The sequence below is a fragment of the Aptenodytes forsteri genome, unplaced genomic scaffold (assembly GCF_000699145.1).
Source record: "Aptenodytes forsteri isolate BGI_AS27 unplaced genomic scaffold, ASM69914v1 Scaffold155, whole genome shotgun sequence".
NCBI lineage: Eukaryota > Metazoa > Chordata > Aves > Sphenisciformes > Spheniscidae > Aptenodytes > Aptenodytes forsteri.
The window spans coordinates 7,188,497-7,211,703 of NW_008794446.1; the positions used below are offsets into that span (position 1 = coordinate 7,188,497).

General features: G+C 35.9%; 1 protein-coding gene across 2 annotated transcripts in view; it reads right to left on the reverse strand.

The window, feature by feature from the left end:
* Positions 1-23,207, reverse strand: part of PAN3 (PAN3 poly(A) specific ribonuclease subunit) — a 78,124-nt gene that overhangs the window by 20,559 nt on the left and 34,358 nt on the right. For both annotated transcript variants that reach the window (XM_019474865.1, XM_019474866.1), the window contains 7 exons: positions 17,291-17,441; positions 8,793-9,040; positions 8,105-8,209; positions 7,401-7,458; positions 6,105-6,266; positions 5,828-5,944; positions 5,631-5,732 (listed from right to left, as the gene is read on the reverse strand). In XM_019474865.1, coding sequence (XP_019330410.1) covers positions 5,631-5,732; positions 5,828-5,944; positions 6,105-6,266; positions 7,401-7,458; positions 8,105-8,209; positions 8,793-9,040; positions 17,291-17,441 — 943 coding nt within the window. The remainder of the gene's footprint in view (positions 1-5,630; positions 5,733-5,827; positions 5,945-6,104; positions 6,267-7,400; positions 7,459-8,104; positions 8,210-8,792; positions 9,041-17,290; positions 17,442-23,207) is intronic.

The following is a 23,207-nucleotide window of genomic DNA, read 5'->3' on the forward strand; positions in this document are numbered from 1 at the left end:
GCCTGTAAATCAGTCTTTTACATTGACAACTGTGAATTGTTGTGCTAGCTTTGGCTGGGATAGAGTTACTTTTCTTCACAGTAGCTAGTATGGGGCCATGTTTTGGATTTGTGCTGGAAACAGTGTTGATAAAGCAGGGGTGTTTTTGTTACTGCTGAGCAGTGCTTACACAGAGTCAAGGCCTTCTCTGCTCCTCACACCACCCCACCAGCGAGTAGGCTGGGGGTGCACAAGAAGCTGGGAGGGGACACAGCTGGGACAGCTGGCCCCAACTGACCAAAGGGATATCCCACACCATATGACGTCATGCTCAGCATATAAAGCTGGGGGAAGAAGGAGGAAGGGGGGGGCATTTGGAGTTATGGCATTTTGTCTTCCCAGTACCCATTACGCATGATGGAGCCCTGCTTTCCTGGAGATGGCTGAACACCTGCCTGCCGATGGGAAGCAGTGAATTAATTCCTTGTTTTGCTTTGCTTGTGTGTGCAGCTTTTGCTTTACCTATTAAACTGTCTTTATCTCAACCCACGAATTGTGTCACTTTTACTCTTCCGATTCTGTCCCCCATCCAACCGGGGGGGCAGTGAGCGAGCGGCTGCGTGGTGCTTAGTTGCCAGCTGGGGTTAAACCACGACAATTGTTCACTGTTTGCCTAGTGTTCCTGAGTTAAAGTACTGAAAGTAAGATAAATGCAGTAGCCTTCATTTCTCCCCCTTCTCCAGGGAAACCTGGGCTTCGGTTTTACATTTCCCAGTTTTCAATATACAGAACTGTTCTGAACTACTAGTGCAGCACTACATTTTGTAAAAAAACCCTGAAGATATTGAAAACTTGAATTTACTTTGAAAAAGTTGCAGCTTTTGGCAAAGGTATTTTAGGATAATTATTAGTCACATATTTTGTCCTCAGCAACATCACGCTGACTTTCAATATTCATATATTCTTTCTCCTCATCACAGTCTAAGTACACAACTTACTCCTTTTTCAATGGAAGAGGTATTTTATGAAAAAACGTTCAGCAAGTGGGGATGCAAAAACTGTAAAGTCAGCAGTGAAGTCCATTTTTGTGCATTACATACTACTACGAATGTGTCCAAAGGAAAACAAGGTCCAGAAAACTTGCCTATCTTCATTAGAAAGTATTTGTTTGCTGAAAAGCAGAATCTGTGGTGCTGAAAACTGTTAACAGCACGTACACCAACGTTTAATTACTCAGAGTGTTTTTAATAAACAGACCAAAGGACGTATCAAAGGCATGCTTATCTCTGCCAACCACAAAAACTCATCAGGACAAAGAAAAAACGTTACTGGCAGCAGTGGATAGTTATTGTTAATTTTCCAGGATTTTCTAGATGATAGTTTTAAAATACGTACGTTCCGAATGTGGTTTACCATTTAATTATTGGACTGTTCAGAACAACATTTCAGTACTTTTGGGTTAACTTGCTAATTTAAAGAGAACATCATTTCTGCAGAGATAAATGCACTAACACGTACTATAATCTGAAGTTGAGAAAAATCAGAAAGGTGGAAGAAAACCAACAAGTTCCAGAACGACAGATTTAATGTTTAGACACTTTTGATAGAAATAAAAGTATATTGAGGAAATATGAGGAATGAGAATCAAAGAAAAAGGAACTTTTCAAATCAATGTACTCCTAGTAATAATTAACTGAAAAGTCAGACTCCTGATTTTAAAACTTGTGACAATTTAGTAAAATAGGACAGAACATCGGATTATCACACTGTACCACCTGAAGAAAGAGGATATTTCATTGCATAAAGAACACAAGCAATAAATTCTATAGAATTCAGAAGCAACAAAGACATTAGTTTACAGTATAAAAATAAACATAAGTTGCTATTTTTTTTTCCACACCAAATCCCTTCCAAAGTAGTTCTGTAACAGGGTTTGTAAATAACATGGCAAAAAGAAAAAACCTGAGACTGACCACACTGACACCAGTGACATGCAAGACAGCTACGTAAACCATAATCCTCATCTTTTAACTGTCAAAGTCTCATGTTGCCAACTGGAGTGTTCAACATAAATAAGGTTGCATACCTGAAATAAAATTCTCTGAGTTCACTGATCAGGTTCACAGTGTTGTGCCTCCTAAAACCTTTAAAAGCAATTGTACTAATCTGGGCCTCATGCTGCAGAGTACCCAACTTCCATCCATTCCCCTGCTTCTCTTGGGAGTCTCCTCTAGGCAGGCAGACGGCCAAGAATCTCTGTGAGGGGATGGAGAAAGGATCCGTGAAGGCAGGCAATTCTGAGAAATCAAGTTATAGGTATGCAATCTTATTTTTCTCTCTTAAATTGCTCCTTCTACTGAGGACCAGACTAGAAAGCAGCAGTTACCATAAAAGAAAGGCCAAAGCAAAGATGTGCAGAAAGATTTGGCAAAATTGGGGAATTTCAGGTGACTTTTTTTCTAATTTATCTAATAAAAAGACTGGAGCAGGTAATGAGAAGTGCCACAGGCAGGAGAGTGTTATCTTCCTTACATATCCTTGTAAGGTCTGCCACAACAGTTCATTTTAATTAACACTTTGGTTTGGCTGAACAGAAATTGATGTCTTATTTCCAGTTTCAAAGACCATCCCTGCCTATAGAAGGAAATTGTAGTAGGTCAAAATAAATGGTCCAGATAGCCCACTAGCTTGTTTCAGACACACATACACTAAAATCAGAACAGTAGCTTGCAACAGATACCTGAGCATATGAACATAAACAAATAGAATATTCTACTAGCCTCCAATGATTTTCAGTTCAGAGAACTCCTGAGCTAGAGATAGTGTCTTTGCAGTTAACAGTCCTCAAGTATTCCTCCTCCATGAGTAAGCCCACTTTCCCCTTGGACCCAGGCAAATGTCCACAATAATCTGTGACAAAGTTCCATGGCTTAATTATCTTACACAGGTTCTGGATTTGCTACCTGGCTAGTTTCATTTGTCAGTTCCTAGTTCTAGGCTGGAAGAAATAGCAAACCGTTGTTGCTTATTCATTTTTTCTTTATCCCTGATGATTTTTGACACATACCATATTCCAGTCATTTTTAACCCCATCATATTCCTGTCCATCCTTAAGAGCATGAAAAGTACTATTCCACTATGCTGCTCATACAGAAGCTGTTCCATGCCTTTGATCATCCCTGTCACCTCTTCTCAACTTCTTTGCTGTTCTTCTACACCCTTCAAAATGTGTAAGGAGGATGACAACTACAGATAGGAGTCTATGATGCACCCACATCTTGAATACAATGCCTTCCATTTCTCTGTTTAGTCTTTTATTAATAATCTGCAACAATCCATTTCTTATTTACTGCTATTCAGCAAGAGGACAATATTTTCCTTAATCTACTTAACTGTAACCCCAGATCTATTATTGAGCAGTAACAGCCATGACAGAGGCCATCATTTTATGTTTAAAGTTAAGAGTTATGTTTTCCCTCGATCACATCGGTTTACATTACATCACCTGCTAGATTATTGCCAAGAGCCCCAGTCTTGTAAGATCCTTCTGCAATCCATCACAATTGGCCTTTGTTTTTAACAATCAGAATAATCTGGTATTAACAGCAAACTTTGACAGACCATCATTTATCTTCAGTGCAAATAAGTGAACGTGTTAAGAAATACAACTCCCAGCATGTATTCTTATGAGACCCCATCAGTGATCTCCCTTCGCTATGAAAATCAATTGTTCACTCTTACTCTGTTTCTTATCTTCTAACCAGTTATTAACCTGAGGACTTTCTCTTTTATCTCATGGTCACTTAGTTTCTTTTAGAGACTCTGATGGACTTCATTGAAAACCCAAGATCTTATCTACTGGATTTTCCTTCAAAGACCTTTGATAGATCGATGAGACATGACTGCCCTTTATAGGAGCAAAACTTAATTCTTTTCCAGTGTGACAAAAGAATGTGTCCCCAAGAATTTTATTATAACTTCTATTATTTTATCTAGAACAGACATCATTCTTCTATAATACTCTAGAGAGGTATAAAAACATAAACAGGACTGATTTACATGGAAATTGAAAACCATGAGTGGGAGACACTCGGAAGTCTAGTCCTGCACGTAACAGTCATTAACCTGGCAGTAGGTGTTCCAGGTTTATCCTATCAAATTAGTTTCAAATCATGCTCATTGAATTTGTAATTGCATTCTTTGACTTGCCACAGGATATGACAAGTCAAACTAGGGTTTCCTCTGTCTGAGATATTACCACCAAAACGAATGGTGGAACTCAAGTTCCAACCTCATTTATACCAGTCAGCTCAGTGCAAAGCCAGCAGGAATTATTCAGTATATAAGGGATCTACAAGCCTTTGAATGCATTCACACACTACCAATCCATTATACTCTGATCTACCAGATAGCCAAGTAAAGTTTTCCATGTCAACCTCTGAAACAGATTGAATTCACAGCTAAAGGCCCTAATTTCAAAAGGCATAAGAAAGAGGAAACCTTAGTTTCTGCTTCTCTTTATACACTGGCAGCCTAAAGACATTTAGGGAACATCTACTCTAATAAAATAAACAAGGCCAGGTCACAGTCCTCTGGTCATCCCTACTGCTGGATCTAATTTCAGGGTTGGTCCTGCATCGAGCAGGGAGTTGGGCCAAATGAGCTCTGAGGGTACATTCCTACCCTAAGTCTTTCTGTGACTCCATTCAGCTGTGAGAATCTCTCTTTCTCAGCATGACACTGGGCTCTACTAATAGCTGTGGCCTGTTGTGTTCCAGACAACACCTGGATGCAGTTTGTGGGACTGCATGGGTCACGAATCAGTCCTAATAGGCAGTATGATTGGCAGCATACTGTTTTGGAGGGGAAGAGGCTTTAGCTATATGGATATGAGCTCTGCTGGGCAACTTGCTGAGCCACAGACCACGCTGTGACAGATTTTATTTATGAATGTAGATGTAGCTTTAGTGACACCTTTGAAGCTATAGTATAAATCTGAAAAAAAAGTCTATGATGTGAAGTTTGTGTCCGAAAAGATGTTACAGGGATTTTTTAATCAATTTTTTGTCTTAACTAGTACTTCATATTTCAAAACATTAAATAAAACATTGTCTAATTAGTCCTTGTAATACTTTATGAGGGGAAAAAAAAAATTATAAGTGGAGGGCACCTGAACAGCAAGCATCAAATTGACATAGCATATGTCTTTTACGATTTTGGAAACATCACCAATAAGTGTCAGGTGTCACTGGGTGACAGACCTGCAATTAGGACCCCAGAGTTCTTGGCTCCCAATCCCGTTCAAACTTATTTCCCTGTCAAAGAATTGTAATTCCCTTACAAACTGACGTCAGTTTTGCAAATTAGTCATAAGTCAAATGTGACCAGAAAAGTAAATTGTTCTTTGTTAGACTTTTACCTTAACTTTTAACTCCAGTCATACTTTTCTGTTATTTAAAAAAAAAAAAATTATATTCAGAAATTTGACAAATAGAAAGTGAAGAAGAATTCTCTGATCCCAATCAGCTTATGATATGACAGAACTGATTAGCTAAAAAATTAAGTTGAAAGACTATTTCTGACCAGCTATTTACTCCTTAAGTATTAGAAACAGTTTACAGAAGTATTGTATGATAATGTATTTTCCTTACCCCATTTTCGTTTTGTGAAATAGGCATCAGCACTAGGGTCATTGAAGTGTCTGCTCATCATAGTCTCTCCTCCAGCATGAAAATCATATGCAAACACAAGAGCTTAAATATAAAAACAGGTCACAATTACTAAACTCAAGCATATTTAGAAAAAAGTCTCAACACATCAGTTGGGAAAAAATACTCAAAAAACTTACAATGTTCTCCAAACGCTTTAGTGGTAAACACTTCACGCAAGGTTACTATATTTGAGTGCTGAATTTTTTTCCACATGTCAACCAATACCATGCACTTTGTGTTAACAAGACGAAAACCTAGAAAAGAACAAAACCCACGTTTTAAAGTGTAATGTTTTTGGGGAGAATTTTTTACTTTAACATTTCTTCTGAAACTACTGAAAAGCAACCAGACAGTAAAATATGACTAGCAAGCTTAGGAATGATAGTCCTATTGAGACAACTCAATTTTTCTCACCATGTATCCTCCGAAGGCAATATGGCAGGTCATCTTTACTATTTACAGCTTTATAGCATGATGTAATGTACCCAAAGTTGCTTGTTTTCTGTATCCGATTGGGCGGTGGCAGTGGTTCCAAAGGAAAGAGACTGTGGTAGCTGTCCACTTCCGCAGGAACTGCTAAAATCAGTTTATACACAGAAACATATTAGGCGCCAGTTGACTTTAAGTTATTACAGTAGCAGAGAAGATTAAAATGAGTATCATTAATACATAAATTCTTTGTACCATCTTTTAGGTGCATGTAAAGTTAAAATTCACTATTTTTGCTTTAATACTAATATATAGGTTCCTGGAAGAGATTCCACAGAGCTAAAATAACTGCCTTCAGAAAAAGAGTTACACCAAGTAAAATCAACAGAATAGATGCCCACAGTTCCACCTGCCGTTTTCTCATTTGCCTTAAAAATTCACCCTTCTGAATGACCTTTCTTTGGTGTTTTTTTTTCCTGCACAGATTCATAAATAAGCACCAATTTCCATACAGACTTCATACCACTAAGAACCCCTTTTTCATCACAAAAAACCAAATCTGAATCTTGCATGTTTTAACTTACTGGTTTAGAAAACAGAGAGAGGTGCTGAAGGTTTACAAATCAGATTAAGAGATTACTCGTGCAAGAAGAGACTTGTACTTCATCTGGATTAGTAAACTAAACTGCATTTTTTTACTGTATCATTATCATATTAAACACACATTTGAGAAGTAAGGATACTGCAACCAAAAAAAGTGATCTGTTTAAATCAAGTTGAACACAGTCAATTGTAAATTCTCCAAAAGACAAATTACAATGAATAGTATATGCTTCTCTTGCCTGACAACTAGTACGAAGCCTTCTTTGATATACCAGGCAATTCACTTTAAAACAAACTAATCTTCTAGTTTATATACAGCCTTTGAAAATATATGCATCCTTTAAAGGAATACCTAATATGTACAAAGAAATACAATACTGTTCTTCACGAGGCTTTATTGCCTTGATTTTTCCTTTCTCAGCAATTTTAAGTATTCCCAACCATTAAGGAGTTTCAAAACAGAAGAAAATTACAGAAGAAAAAGAGAATAGAAGCAAGAAACAAATTTCATATTTCTGAAATACTTTGTATCCGGTTATCCACAGCCCAGGTTGATGATTAAAGGCTTCATGAAAAATTAAAAACAGGCAGTGTTTTTTGCAAGATGTTGTTAATATTGCTGAATACACATGGTTGCAGACCAATATGATCAGAGTTTAGTTTATAAGAAACACTTACCAGGAATATCAGCCTGATCAATCTGGGCCATAGTTATTAAGTGTCTGTTGATCAGTTCCTGAAGAACAAATTAAGTCAAGTATTGAACATTATAATTCAGCTCATCATTTTTGATAAGTTAACAGTACAGTGTCTTTGAAGTACCAGTTACTTGTACTAAAATAGGGAGATGATGCAAGTGTCCAGGGTGGGGTTGGGGAGAAGACCACTAGCTTGAAGATGTTAGTGACAAAATATATAAATTCTTGAAGGAAGGAGCTGCAGAAGACATATTAGCCAGAGCTAGCATCGACAGAGGCACCTACGACAGTAAAGCTGAAATAAGTAACAGTCACAGCCAGCCCTCAGAGAAGGGCTCATCAACTAACACCTGCATATACTTTCATTTCAGTGGAAGACTTTAAAACTGGATAGGATTACAGCTTAAAGGAATGCTACATAAATGAATTCATGCACACCAAAACAATACACAAGAATACTTAGCTGAATAGTAAATCATGGCATGCAGATTAGATTGCAGTCACATATGTTGTAACCCGCCCCCACCCTCTGTTATACTCCATTTATTACAGGACTTGATTTTTTAAATTCTCCACAGGGAAAATCAACTGCACAGATTGAGTGGCTATTTCTCTTCTACTATTAGCGATTTTCTAGTTTTTGCCAAGATATGCGATTTTCCTTTAAATTCTCTATCATCTTACCTGTCTGAGCTCATCTGCCATGAAGAAGGAAGGTGCATTTGCTTTTGGCTGCATGTATGCAACATGAGGTGCAGCTGGATGGTAAATGTGGTAGTTTGGAAATACCTGAAAACAAAACATTTTAAGAAGCAGTTTAAAACCCTTAAGGATAAGGAAAACGAAGAGTTTGGTCACCCTTTTAGTTTGAACTACTGAACTACAAAGTCTTCATGCACAGTACATGACATGTTACAAATATATTGTCAGATACATTACAATTTCCTTATGTGATATTCACTACTAACGATTTCAAGGGGGTGTGTGTATGTACGTAGTTATTTTAATATTTTTTTAACTGCCTTTTCCCCTCCACTGTAAATGTAAGAGTTATTTAACCTATCAGGAAAAAAAAAATCAATCCGAATTTTTGATGTTTTCTCATTATATATGTATCCACTGAGATATACCTAAAATGCTTTTTTTCTATTGCTGTATAAAAAAGCCAAAACTCTACACAGAGGTAAATGAAAATAAATAAAAAATTCTCTGGTCCTTAAATTTCAGTGATTTTGGAGAACAATTACAACAATTAAAAAGGCCAAATCTGCATACAGAATAAGGGTTTCAGAGTGTTAAGAATAATCTCTGTAGTATCAACCAATTCAGCATTTGGAAACTCCATACGCTTCTGTATCAAAAGCAAACATACCATTCCTGTGAGAGGTGCTGGAGTTGTATCAGTGTAGAAGTACGTTGTTCCACCCACTGTTTCCTTCTGGATCACCTGGCCAGTAGATGGAGGCTGAGAGACAGCATTAGCAACAGAAGCAGAGGCACTAGTAGGCACCATATAGTTTGCTGGGTTAGGAGTATGACTTCTTCTTCGAGGAGCCGGAGATGTATGAGGAGTTATTTTGGGGGAATGAAGAGGGGAAGATCCTGCTGACAGTGACATTCCTTAAAGAAACACAAGAAGATTCTTGATCAAATCTTTGTCATAAAAAAAAAAAAATTAGCCATATGAAAAAAACAGCCTTCACTACTAATGCTATTCTGAGCAGGTGAGGCGCTTAAGGATTGCTACATCTATATGAAGAGTTAAGAGGTAAAACATTAAAAGCAGGACTGAACAGATACATTTTCCCAAAAATCTTTGCTTAGTTCAGAGAGAAAGGGCTTGGGAACTTACGATCTACACAGAGAACTGGAATGAAAAATGTAGAAGTAATACAAAGGGGCAGACAAATCAAATTAACACTGTGTCTAGAAGAAAGTTTATTAAACTGCAAAAAGATAAAATATTAATGACTACATGATAAGTGAACATTTACGTAAGTTACGTGAGCAGTCAATGGAGTTTGCCAAGCTGTAACTCACTTCACCTGATTATGTGTGTACCTTTTGCTAGAACCAACTCCAGAGCTATGAATGAGTATTAGAGTTAGATCTCCAGCAACTACAGCACACAAATAAGCAATACACAATATGCTACTTTTAATAATTTCAGGGAAGAAATTATTTATTTTCCTATAATTATTATATTCAAAAATCATCCTCCAAAAGATCTATTTGATATGCAAAGATAGGTAACTTCTCAGAATATGAAGTCTGTTAGGCATTTATGCTGAGATTTTTCAAACTTATTTAAAATTATTTTATTGACTGGTGTTCACCCTCAACATTAGACAGGCAACTCAACTGAAACTTGAGAACCTCAGCTTCTAAACAAAGTGCATCAGTGGGGAAAAACAAGGGCAACTTTTTTTTGCACACACACTTTTTAGTTACCAAAAACTAGTCTAGTTACTTCAAGAGTCACTGTATGCAGAATTCTCAGATATGCTTATTTACAAAAGTTTAGATGTCAAAAGAAACCTTCCAGGGTGAGGAAGAGATTACCCTTCAGAAACTTCTAGTATCACTAGTAGAAGATCCTAGATATCTAGGTATTCAGATTAATACAAAGGAGAGCATCTATGAAACTTATTGTTGCTCAGTTCAGATTGGATGTACTTTCTCTTCTTTAACAGTCAGAATTATATTATTCATACTAAATTTTTTTTGAAAGGATGTAAGATACACAACTTTTATATTTAATGCTCTATGGACAGCTGAGAATTCTTCTCTAATTAAGAATTCAGTTAGTTGGTACTTGGATATTTGCTTAAATTACTTCCATTTATAAGCTCTGGTAAGCAGAAGTAATTTAAGCAAATATCCGAGTAATAAAAACAGCAACTTCTTTTTTGCATACACACTTTTTAGTTAACAAAACCTAGTTTAGTTACTTCAGTCAAGAGTTACTGTACGCAGAGTTCTCAATATGCATCATCAGTAACGTGCAGGAGTGTTTTTACACTCGTGTCTTGTCTCTACAGTAGTCGCATCCCTCCTACATTTACTTTTTTCTTTTTTTAAACAAACCACAAAAGCAAATAAAAATTTTAGTATTAACAGTTTAATCAGTAGTTGGTGAAAAATGATTTTGAAGATATATCATCCTAATGATATTAACAGAATATTTGTAACCTTTCATTCAGGCTCCAAACATTTTCCTTTTTATATCTCAAAAACTATGGGTATTAATTCAGCACAATTATTTCTTTTGTTCTTGAAAAGTGCATAGTTCCAACAAAATAAACAAGATTTTTTTAATGTAAACCATAAGAAAATCTCACACTTTTCTCTTTAGTTGGGTCTCTTCAGCCATTTATTCTTTTTATAAAATATAAAAATATAGAATATAAGCAAATGAAAATTATAAAAATATAAAGTATAAAAATATAAAGTTTAGACTTTTCTGGCCAGAACTTTTCTTTATATTAATATATGTACGTGTATGTACACATATCTTATAGATAAGCAATATTGTAGAATAATTGCTTGCTGATCAGTGTATTAACTTAAGAAAATGTGAATTATAATAGGCACTTCTGAATGTTTAATTTTTAAAGTACTTCTTAATAGTAACATAAGTAGTCTCCTAAAAATCTGTTTACAAATCAACTGTATGACTGTAAAATGTTACGCATTGTGATAGCACTGGTTTATGCTACAAAAGAAAGTAAGTTTCCATTAAGGTAAAAGTTGCCTTGAGTGACTAACACTTAAATATTTCAATAGCTACTGTACAGATGGTTACATTTTTAACAAGAGACTAAAATATGAATGCACTCTTAATCCACTGTGGGAAAAGAGCAATTTCAAAGGAAACAATATATTACTATTAAAATTTGAAGGATGGCTAATTAAAATGGCCATAAAACTGAAGCAGCTCTACAATTTGTGTCTATCGTGTTCAAGGGATTCTCTTCATTTAGGGAAAGTTATTGACATGTCTTTTTCAATCTACTCCAATAAAACACAGCATTAACTGAAGTCCTTGCAAGCATGTAATCTCTACCCAGATAGAAATAACTGGCTTCAAGAAACTTTTTTTTTCAATAAAACATTCAACTGTAGGAACCAGGAAAAAAACCCAGCAGCCTTCATATATACTAGTGAAAAATTAACTGAAGACTTCTCTACTTTAAAATAAAAACTGTACATACAAGACACAGTATACTGTAAATCTTATCTTAGAAATGAAAGTAATGACTTACAGCCTCGCTGAAATTATATTGCAACCTTCTACTGAAAGTTTCTCAGAAAAAAAAAAAAATCTATTACTAGCGGTTCTTACCGATACAATTTCAACCAATTTCCATTGTAAGATTTACTTTTTTAAAAGATTATTCCTGCCAAAGAATAGTTACAAATATAAATTCTTAATATCATTGCTTGGGTATTAACGCAAGATTGAAAGAAAAGGAAGACAGTTACACAAATCCTTTCAAACGCACTTCCAGCCTCAGTTAGGTCTGATTTTGGAAGGACATTGAGAGTTCAATGAAAATCAGCTGGTGGGCAGAACATACAGGCTTCTCATCTGACAAGATACACAGTAAGTTCAAGATATGAAAGAAGCTTGACTACAGTTTGGTTTTATACTGCTAGAACGATATACTACAAGTTATGAGAAATTTGCTGCTAGTGCTGCTGTGGGTACCGACAGGCTGAGGCAGCAAATATTCAAGGTGATAGATCCTTCTGAGACACCTATATTAAATTCTGCAGAGTCTAAATAAATAAGTATTAATTATTACAAGTCCACTACCACATAAAAACCCCTCCTTTTAATACAGTGAAACTGATGCATAGCTAAGTACTTACGGAAGCAAATAATTGGGTGCACAAACTCAAGCAGGTCGCACCAACTTCATTAGTATTTCAATCAGTTAAAACCTTACTAATATTAATATTTAACTATAACAAAATAGGATTAGAGGAAAATAAAGGAAAATGGCTGTAGTAAAAGGTGAACATATACTCCTACTGATTCATACTGAAGGAAAAAGATGGTACCGAACATATGATGGTAAAAATGTGGTGAATACTGAACCACTTCTCACAGAATTAGACATGCTGTTTTCAATAGCACAAATTATATAAACACTTATTCACTTAAGGACCTAAGAAAAAATGGGGTTTGAATAATCTGATTACAGTTTTTATATATCTATATATATATCTCTATATATATATCTCTCTCATACCAGCGATCCTGACAAAGAAAAAAAAAAAAAACGTTTTTAAGCTTTCCCTATGAGACAGTTTAGTGTTCCCCTATATTAAAATGCCAACAGGAGTACTAAGACGAATACCAAAAAGCTTGCTTCAAATTGTCCTTCCTGAGACTTATCTACTAGTAAAGGTGGCTCTCCATTCCTTGTCTCGGTGAACCTTAATACCCTTCATGAAGAAGTCAAATACTATCTTGAAAGGTAAACTGCAAGGAGAAAGGGCTTCTTTCACTTTACAATTCTTTACATCTAAAACCAGTGTCATGGTATACAGCTGTCATGGTATCATACCAACATGGAAATGGTTGCAGGATTTGAAGGTCTTTTCACAACATTCACAGTTACTGTACAGGCTACCTATACCTACACCTGGAGCTCCTGCTGCTATTCTCATTTTAGGCAGAGAAAGAGGTCATATTTGCATATCCCTCTTTATTGCTATATTTTCACTTCTTGCATTGTTTTTTATTTTTGAAGTTTCATTGTGACTGAGGAAGTGGTAGACTTTGAAATTCATTTGAGACAGTGCTCAAAGATATTTTATGAGATTAACACTTCTAATAAAGCTTTGTAGCATGCAATGTATTTGAATTAAAAGCTAGGTTGTATTTTGGATCTGAGAATTCATACAGATAAACGGGAACAAAGAAAGGACATCAAGCATGAACTGTCATTAAGGACTCAGTGTCCTGTTTTTTAGATTCAATGGAAGTTTACAACTTAAAGAAGCAGGATTTCATTAAGCTCATGTGTATACAAATCAGCTGGCCTACAACATAAATACTTTTTTAAAAACAGAAGAATCCAATAAGTGTTCTATACATACCTTCTTACCTTTGCCTACGAATTTACTCATCTACAACCATATACCTATGCCTCTAAGGCTCATAATACATTCAGAGGTCAAAAATTAAGCGTTTACCATTTTATCGCTATAATGTTTTGTACTTTAGAGGTATTCTATACTACTAGGTACATTTTGAGGAATGACTAAACGAAGTAAATAGTAAAACCAGACTATTTCAATAACTTCTTTCAAGCAACATCCTTAAATTCACTATGTATTTCTTTTTATTATAAGCTCTCTATCAGGTCATTACCATTATGGTTATATATTTCCAAGTTAATTAAATCTGCTTAATCTCCTAAACAACTTCAGAGTCGTAAGTTCTTTCTCCTCAGTTTTATTTGGGATAAAACTAATTTTACAATCTCTTTGCCTTCTTCCTCTCTTGTATTATTCTGGCATGACTGTGGAACTTTCTCAGCAGAACGGCTGCACCGTACTTGATACGGGAGGTCAGAACAAGCTCTCGGTGCCTTAAGCCACTCAAACCACCTCAGCTGAAAGTGTTCCATTTCCAGCTGAGGTCATGAGCTCTGAGAACTACACTCTCATAGCCTGTCATGAATGGAGATGTGTCAACTAGATACAAACACGTCACCTTCATGCTCCTGGCTCCTAAGCCTGCAGGTTCAGGCTAGCAGCAGAAATGGGATCGCTTACATTCTGCATAAGCTCAGAGCCTGTCTTGGACTAAATATAGAAGCAACAGCAATGTGCTGTCATTTCCATTGATGACAAAGGCATCCCTCTTTAGCTATAACCTAGCTTAAGCAAGCCCAAGCCAGACAAAGATTTTCTCTGCTGGGGGCTATACATCTGTCCTCTCTCAAGTTTCACACAGCAATGATGTCTTATTACTTCAATGACGTTCATGAATTTCTTTCATATGCTTTGTTGCATATTTTAACAGCGCTATTACTCTGAAACCACTACACAGAACTGGATAAGCTAAGCTTGTTAGCAAAAGTACTATTTGAAGATTGTCAACAACTCACTAAATTTCCCATACAAATGATTAACAGGATGTGTTTGCTAGCAAGGGAACGGGAGGAGCATTATCCAGGGGAGCTTAAGGAAAGAAGGTTTGGAGAGGGTGAAGGAGATCTGTTCAAAGCTCTTCAATAGGACAATTTTCTCCAGCCATTTGTGTAAGTCGCACTTTATCTCACAATGTTTTTGTATTCTATTAAACGCTACCGAGATGAAGACTGACTCTGTGTTGAGATTATGCTAGAAAGCATTTGCCGAAGTAAATACACGTAAAAGTAGGAGTAACCTTCTTCCATGCTATGCCCTAATGGATATGTCAGGTGTGGATACAACAAGTTATCTATTGAAGTATGTTAGGTTTCAGTTGTCATTTTTTCCAGTATTTCTGCAGTACTGTTGATAAGACAGGCAGAACAAATATTTTCCAGGGACAATCAATTTTGTGATCAGTTATCTATGAAATAGTAGATGTCCAAAGTGGTTTTGATTTACACCTACCTTTAGGGAAATCTCAGAAATTAGAGATGTGAAATAGCATTATTTTCCATCCTCGAGAGGGAAATCAAAGGATTGTTCTCATAATTTCCTCCTTTGTTATGGGTGAATTAAACTATGGAACTTTTAACAAGTGATTCCTACAACATTTCCTTATTTCTTATGAAATACTGATTTCCTCCAGTACCCTGTAAGCTACTATAAGCAATCTTAATCTTGTGCAAATGCTTAAATCTTACACATTTCCTGAAAGTTATTCTACTGGAGAATATACACCATTTAACTGGAAGGAGACTTATCTTTATTTAAAGGAAAATTCTGATCAGCTCTTTATACAGGTTTCATTTGAATTTGTTTTCACTTGTTGAAAGCTAACAGATCCCAACAATAATTAATGACAATTTCATAACATATTTAAATCTTTTTTTATGCTGTTACCCAGTATGACCTAAACGGTGAAGTTTATCCACACATAAATACTGCTTTCTTATTTAGGAGCCTAATCTTTTAGAAAGAGCACCTCCTAACTCACCCTGAGGTAACAGAAGTTTTTGTGGATGTATACTATTGACAGCTAAACCATTTAAATAAAGATAAATGTCTGTGAGTATTATTTACACAGGACATTTAGGTTCAGAGAATTCTGCACTCAGTGTAGAGAAAGAAGCATCTAGAGAAATTAAGAGCACCCAACCCAGATCCCTACTCTGAACTATATGCTCTTTTTAATCATATAGGAAGAGCAGGGAAACAAGCCAACTTTGCCTGAAGTTAGCTCTTGTGAATACTGCCCCATCCCTCTCATCCATAAACGATAGTATTTGAACCTAGATAGTTTTCAGCATTGGCATCTATATTTCTAGGAGCTCAAATTGTACGAACTTCTTTCATCAACAGTGTTACTTATTCTTTCAAGTATTACTTACAAATAGTAAAGAAATTGGACTGTGAGGGATCCCTCTGAGATCCCACTGGATACTTTCCAAAAGTAGATCATTTTACTGTATTCTATTTACTCCTTCATACACCTCTCAATCCCGGTGACAAGGCTGAGATGCATATAAACACCACAGTTTTCCAATAGTCTGTACAGCACAACATAGTATGAAACAGACACAGTACTGCAACATGTTCATTTGGTCAGCAGAAGCACCCATCACTTTCCTAGTCTGTTCCGATAGTTATAACATGAGACCTAAGTGCTGGCTTCTTTCACACTGACACTGAGATTTATCCCCTGGCATCAGGAAAGATTGAAGTTCAAGTTTAATAGATGGTAATTGCCAATACTGGTTTAAAAAAACCAAACATTTACAATATTTGCCCCTCTGCCTTTTGGCAGCCACCTAATGCTTCTTGTCTGTCGCAAGAGATTGCCAAAGGTTTAAGTACGTACAGAAACTTGCTAAAGGATCTGCGATGTGTAATATCCAGATCTGCTGATGGTTATATCTTAAAACAATTTTGTTTTATTTAAAAAAAATTATTAGAATGAAGCTAACTTTTAAGATCAGAAGTCCAAGAGACACATGAAGAGCTTGAACTTTTTAAGTGTAAAAAAAAAAAATCTTGTCACTCAGAATTGTATGACTGCATGGAACACATTTCAGTAAGAGTTTTAAACGTGGGAAATAATCATAAATCGGTCTTAAAAGTGAGATTACATGACAGATGCAATAACAATTAACACTACTTTCCAAGGCAAATTATTTTAGAATAAGTTTATCTTCTACTTTTTGTTTTTCATCAAGATTTTTAAGTCCTCATATATACTCATTAACATTGAAAATAATTACTTCTAGATTGTATACTCTAGAAACAAATTAAAAGAGCAGATCAATGTGTGGTAATCAGAGCACATATTCACTGTAGACTGCAGTGCATTTCTAGACTAGGGGTAGTTTAAATCATCTTCAGGTACTGCTCTGGCAAGGACCTCATAGAGCACAGTATGTCATAACTCAGCACCCCTTTTCCCCAAAAAGGGCAGAGTAAGTTAGGGTGAGTTAATTTCAGTGCTGCTGTGGCTGAACAGATTTCACAGCCTGCAGTGTGATTTCCATACTACTGGAAGACAAATCCCAAGTTCCTGCACTTTTATATGCTTGAAGACTGTCTTAAAATTAAGAGTTAAAATAAGAGGTGGCTACATTTATACCCAATAAACCTGATCGCTGTCTATACAGGCTTACGTTTGACATAATTTTAAGTTAAAAGGAGCAACTGTACTGCAAATCGTTACTCTCAACTTACCTGGTGCTAGCCCAGCAGTAGCAGGATTTCCCATGGAGGGGTGAGAGAACAAGGCTTGAGAGAAGGCAGACATACTTGACTGGGATACATTACTCAGCCTGGAGGTTGATCCTCCTTTAGGAATAAACTCAGTTGCAGAAGGATTTGGTGTCTGTTTAAAAACAAACGTAAATTAAATGTTTATTTTACACGTGAAGAGATGGACAGTGCCTATTAGGTAGAAAATACTTTCTAGGCAAGACTATGGAGTGCAGGTGATATTTTTAAGTTACATACACCTTGCTGACAAGAACAACAGATACTGGAAGCTGGTCTGCATGAAGAAATTTAATGTTTTTCTAGCGTATGTCTGAAGTAGCATTAGCAAGCTTCCATATGAACAGCTGATGTATGAGTTTATACAAACACTTTGCAAAAGGCTTTCCATAAGCATTACATTACAAAGTTGGAGAATAGACTTGACACTGAGAAAGCGTCACCACTGCTGCACACTGTTCCTATGTGACTTTAGAGATTTCCTCTCAAACTAAGAAGCAGTTTCAAATTAAAGCAATGATTCCTACTAAAGAAGCCATCCCTGCCTCTATTTCAAATAGGCCTATATGTTCCTTTTTTATGAAGTTAACTTCTGTTTTAATTACCTATTCCATTTACACAGCACCTTTAATAATGAGGTTTAATTTGATACCACAGAAACAAATAGCAGCAGAGTGACCATTAAACATTCAGTATCTATTAGTATATAAAACATATCACACAATCAACTTTTAATTTCTATTAAAATCTATGCAGAGGGTTTTGTAGTTTTGGGGTGGGTTTTTTTTGTTTTGGGGTAGGAAGGGTTAGAAAAAGAAAATCCTAATTAAAGCTCAAAAGGCAAGAAGCTTATTATCGGACAGCCAATTACAAAAGACATTAGTGGAAGAAAAAAGAAAAAGAAATAAAACCAATTATTACATGAACACACTGAAAAGCTTGAAGATTATTAACTGTCAACAAAGTTAAGACTAAGTAAATCTTCAGAGTACCTCTCAAAAAAATCTAAACAAAAGAAGTAAAATGAGAAGATAGTAACAACTCCCAATAGACAAAGGATACCACTAAGATAAACCATTTTTTTTTTTTAAAGCAAATTATTATTGGATCACTTTGGTTTTAGGCAGTTTTAAAATGACTAAAGATATCAACTGTTAGTTAAATTACCAGTATTGATTTTTACCAATATGAATAAAGTGGCACCAGAGAAGTTAAGTTAGTGCTAAATTAGAAAAGAAGTGTGATTACAAAACAACAGTTTAGACAGTGAAGAAAAGTATTTGAAAAGTATTCTTTTTTGTGTTAATTTGTTTTTAATATCTTTATTTGAATACTTCAGCCAAATATGATAGTATTAATGTATTTCAAAGCACTGGAAAAGAAAGAGGATTCTAAAGGTTGTAAAATTAAAGAGGATGCTCAGGTTTAAAAGCAAATAGTAAGAATATTCCACCTTTAATCACACAGTAAATTTTAACCGCTAACCACCTTATGATGTCACATATTGGTCATGTGCATGTGTCTGAATATTCAAAGAACAGCTATAACCAAAGATGTAGACTGGTGAAGTAAAACATTTAGATTTACATGGGTAAAAAGTTCGTGAGAATCTTAAAACTCTTCAATCACATTTAGTTAAGGAAAACTTGCTAAGGTATACACTAATGCAGCAAAACAAATGGTAAGTTGCATTACACAGACAGAAAACAAATAACCAATACATTTAAACTCAAAAGACAATATTCTGGACTTATCTGAATTTTAGGTACAGGAATAACTAAGAGAATGGTGTTCCTCTAGACAAAATCTGGCATGCAACAACTCAGCCAAATCTGCACTGAGACTGAAGAAAATGACAGAGGTGGTAAAAAGCCAAGCAGAATTTGTCCAAGTAGCAATACAGCTGAAAAGTCATCATCAACCAAACAAGAGCAAGGGACAGAACTTGTAGCATCTTGCTAAAAACACAACATTTCAAAGAACCACATTAGATCTAAGTTTTCATACTGCTAAAACTAGCCATGACGCATGCACAGCTCTACCACGCCTAAATACTGTGTCAACTGGGCAACAAGGGCAGGACATGGCAAAAAAAATTGAAGCATGCAAGTGGAGAGAAAAAGACACCTTCTGGAAGATAACCTCAGCCTTTCCTAGAGCAACTGAGAGAGTTCCCAAAATCCCATCCATAACCATTCTGGCTAAGCTCTTACCACTTTCACCAACTGATTCAACCAATGCCTACAGAACAGGGCTGCTTTTTATTTCTAAATGCATTCTGCAAGTTTTCATAGGCCAGTTTTGGTCTCTAAAAGTTACTTAAATATCCACCATCATTTTAAAATGAAGCTGCTTGAGAGCTCCACTTTAACTGGTGGGTGTTTTAGTTTATCCAAGTGAAAGAGCCAAACCCAGGAATCTGCTAGAGCAGTTTGGGTTTATGCTGCAGAATTACAAACATCAGTGGGTCAAGCCTGATGGAAATTCAGTTCTCATTCCATCTTTTGGTGTCACAATTCAGGATCAGAATCAAAGCCCGATAAGATTAAGTTGTTTCTATATAACTTCGATGAAAGCATTTTATATGAGTAAACAGCTTTGATTTGCACCGCTAGACCCTTTACTATAAAAGCCTGCTTTTGATTCTCTGTGATGTTATAAACATGAAGTTGTAATCCAAGGCTTTCTCTATTGGTAAAAAAAATGATTTAAATTTTGGTTCCAGTTTTAAAAGACCTTTCCACATTCAAGCTGTTTTCTAAATACAGAAAAATACCTGAGTCATAGAGCCACCAGCCAGAATAAACTAATCATAAACTAGTACAACAAAATTTAATAATTTGTGGTCAAAACTAATTAATACATGAAGTTGTAATCCAAGGCTTTCTCTATTGGTAAAAAAAATGATTTAAATTTTGGTTCCAGTTTTAAAAGACCTTTCCACATTCAAGCTGTTTTCTAAATACAGAAAAATACCTGAGTCATAGAGCCACCAGCCAGAATAAACTAATCATAAACTAGTACAACAAAATTTAATAATTTGTGGTCAAAACTAATTAATACTTTGTCAGAAAAGTTGAAGCTTAAGCCCCAGGCCACGTTTTAATATGTTACATCTATGTGAAGCTGCAGTTCTTAAAACATTTCCAGAAGCATACAAGTTTTCAGATTAAATCAAACACTAATTTTTCTGCATACACTTTGCTTCCAACAAAATAATAAAAAAAACATATCCCAAACACTTTCGTAATGTGTAGGCTAGAATGAGCGACTGGACTACACTAAGTGAGGGAATGGAATATCACTATTAGTTCTTTAATATTTAATCTTTTCATTATTTTTCAAACTTTGTAGACAACCTATTCTGCACCAATGAGCATGCAAATATGCCAAAATTAGGAAGTCACATTCTTAATGGCCAATGATACAAAAAATTATGTTCCTGGTCTGGAAAAATATCCTACTTTCACTCTGGCAACTCGTAACACAAAATGTAAATTCCAGTGCTAGTTCTACATTTGGATCAATGGTAAGCTTGAAAATCTGTCTAAAAGGGGACTATGCTTTAAAATCCTACAGGCATTTTTACAGTTTTTCTGTTAGACTCTTACCAAACTTCCCAAAATGAAGTTGAGTAAAAAAATGTTTAATTTTTTTAAGAATGAAAATCATCTGTATCTGATTAGTGAAAAACATTTTCTTCATTATTATGTTTAAATTTCCTACAAGCACAGCTTTAAAACAAAATTCACTTAATTAGTCATTAATTCCTCATCTCAGAGTAAAGTAACTTATTCATGCTAGACCAGGCTTAAAATTTTAAATCTAAGTAAATCAGAATTGGAAAAAAAAAGTAGAGAAAACAGGTATTGAAGACTTTTATTAAACCTTGGGAGTAACTAAAAGAATGGAGATGCAAGAAATACTTAGAAGACATGTAATGAATTATGCAATACTGTGATGTTAAAAACAAAAGCAGAAAACGCACTTTCTAAAGCCCAAACAAGAAACACAAAGCCAGCTAGCACTGTCTGCACTATGCAACAAAGACTGTATTTTCAGTTTCAACTCCAAATGTCCTATAAAAAGGCACATACAAAATTATTTCAAAACATTAATTAATGTTTTCAACAAACAGCATTAAACAGAAACAAGTACAGCTTTGTCAGCTATATTAGATTTTCCTAGAAACCCACCTAAAGTAACTTCCAACTCATACATTTACTAAAATTACCACCATTCCTCTTTCCTCTCAACCTGGCCAGTTTAAATCTCATCCCCCTTCTTCCAGTATATTCGTAAAAATACTGTCAAACTAAAGCAGGGAAGCAACTTTCCTAGGCATTATTTGAATTAATACCTGCATCATGCATTCTTACCAGAATGATTCCATGAAGAAATTTCACCAAAATACCCTATTTTCAGATTTTTTTATGTCTGGGCTCTCTCAAAAAGTCTCAAAGAGAGAAGAGCCTCCTTTTCGGTCGCTTTGCAAAGAAACTTCCAAAGACAGACCAAAACTGAGTCCATCCAGCTCCACATACAAAAACAATTTCTATACTTTTGTACATAAGAGAATGCAAAATGTTATAAAACACATACAAATACAGTCCAAATGAAGGCTGAATTTAGTCATGATGCAATTAGTAAGGATGGAACCACAAGAGAAGTAAAAAAAGGGGGGAGGACTATAAAACAACTCATTTGTGTCACCATTCAGCACAGAGTTTATCTGTCTGGTGGCTTTTATGCTTTTAAAGATATAAAAGGAAATACAATTAAAATATAGTGTGGAGGGGAAGAAACAAATATTTTGTGGGTACCACCAAAAAACACTTCAAGGCTCCTTAAAGGAAGGTGCAGATGAAAGTAAAAAGCAAGCCAAGGATCTCAGCTGAAGACCATCGCTGGGAGGACTGCACAGCAGCATGCAGCATTACTGTATGTTGAGGAGTTGTACATATCAACAGATTTCCATAGTCCAGAAGTAAGATGAAAATTCCCGTTTCATCAACTATCGATTTCAATACATATGCTTTTTTCTCTACGCTCCTCAGTGATAAACTCCTAAGGCCCCACTGCTGCATTCATTCATAAATGAATCCTCAAAGCGCCACAGAGTACAAAAGTATGCTGTAAAACAGGGATGTAAAAGTTATGGAGCCTTTGGAAGGTCATGCAGGGATCCCACAGGAGTACTGGAACCACCCTTCTCTCTCTCTTATTTCCAGTTCAGCATCTCACAACACAACACAGCTGTACAGCAGCAGCAAAGCCACCACCTGTGCTTCAGTGGCTGTAACACTACTCCATTAGATCAGTCCTGGTCCCACATTCTACCAAAGCCAGCTACCTTAAGCGAAAAGTAGGCTGATTTCATTTTATTTTGGAAGAATGTGCTAATGTACTTACCATGCTAAAAACTGGATACAAGCCTTTTTGTTCTCTTTTTATGTTCTCCTTCACCTCCAAATTCATGCTGATCTGTTCTGACAGCCCAAATTGCATAATCCTGTAATGGTTACAGAAAACCACCACTAAACTATGCCCATGCTATAAGCAGGGCAGTCCTCTACCAGTCTATTTTTGGCATAGTTTTCAGAATATCTCTTAGGAATCCAAAAACATGCAAAAGTGTTGCTTGGTTTTTATGTGTGTTGTTTTTGAGGGTTTGCTTGCTGTTGTTTTATAATGGACAGATGTGTCGTACAAGGAGCTTCCCTTTATGGAGAGAGCATCGCCGCAGTCCCTCTGTTTCCAGGAAGACTCCTTGTTAACTATGACATCAGGGAAGGACACATTCTGGGATGTCAGAGCAGCCCAGCAGACACTGGAGGTCACCAAGGGCTCCAAAGCAAGTCTCTTTCCCTCCCACTATTGA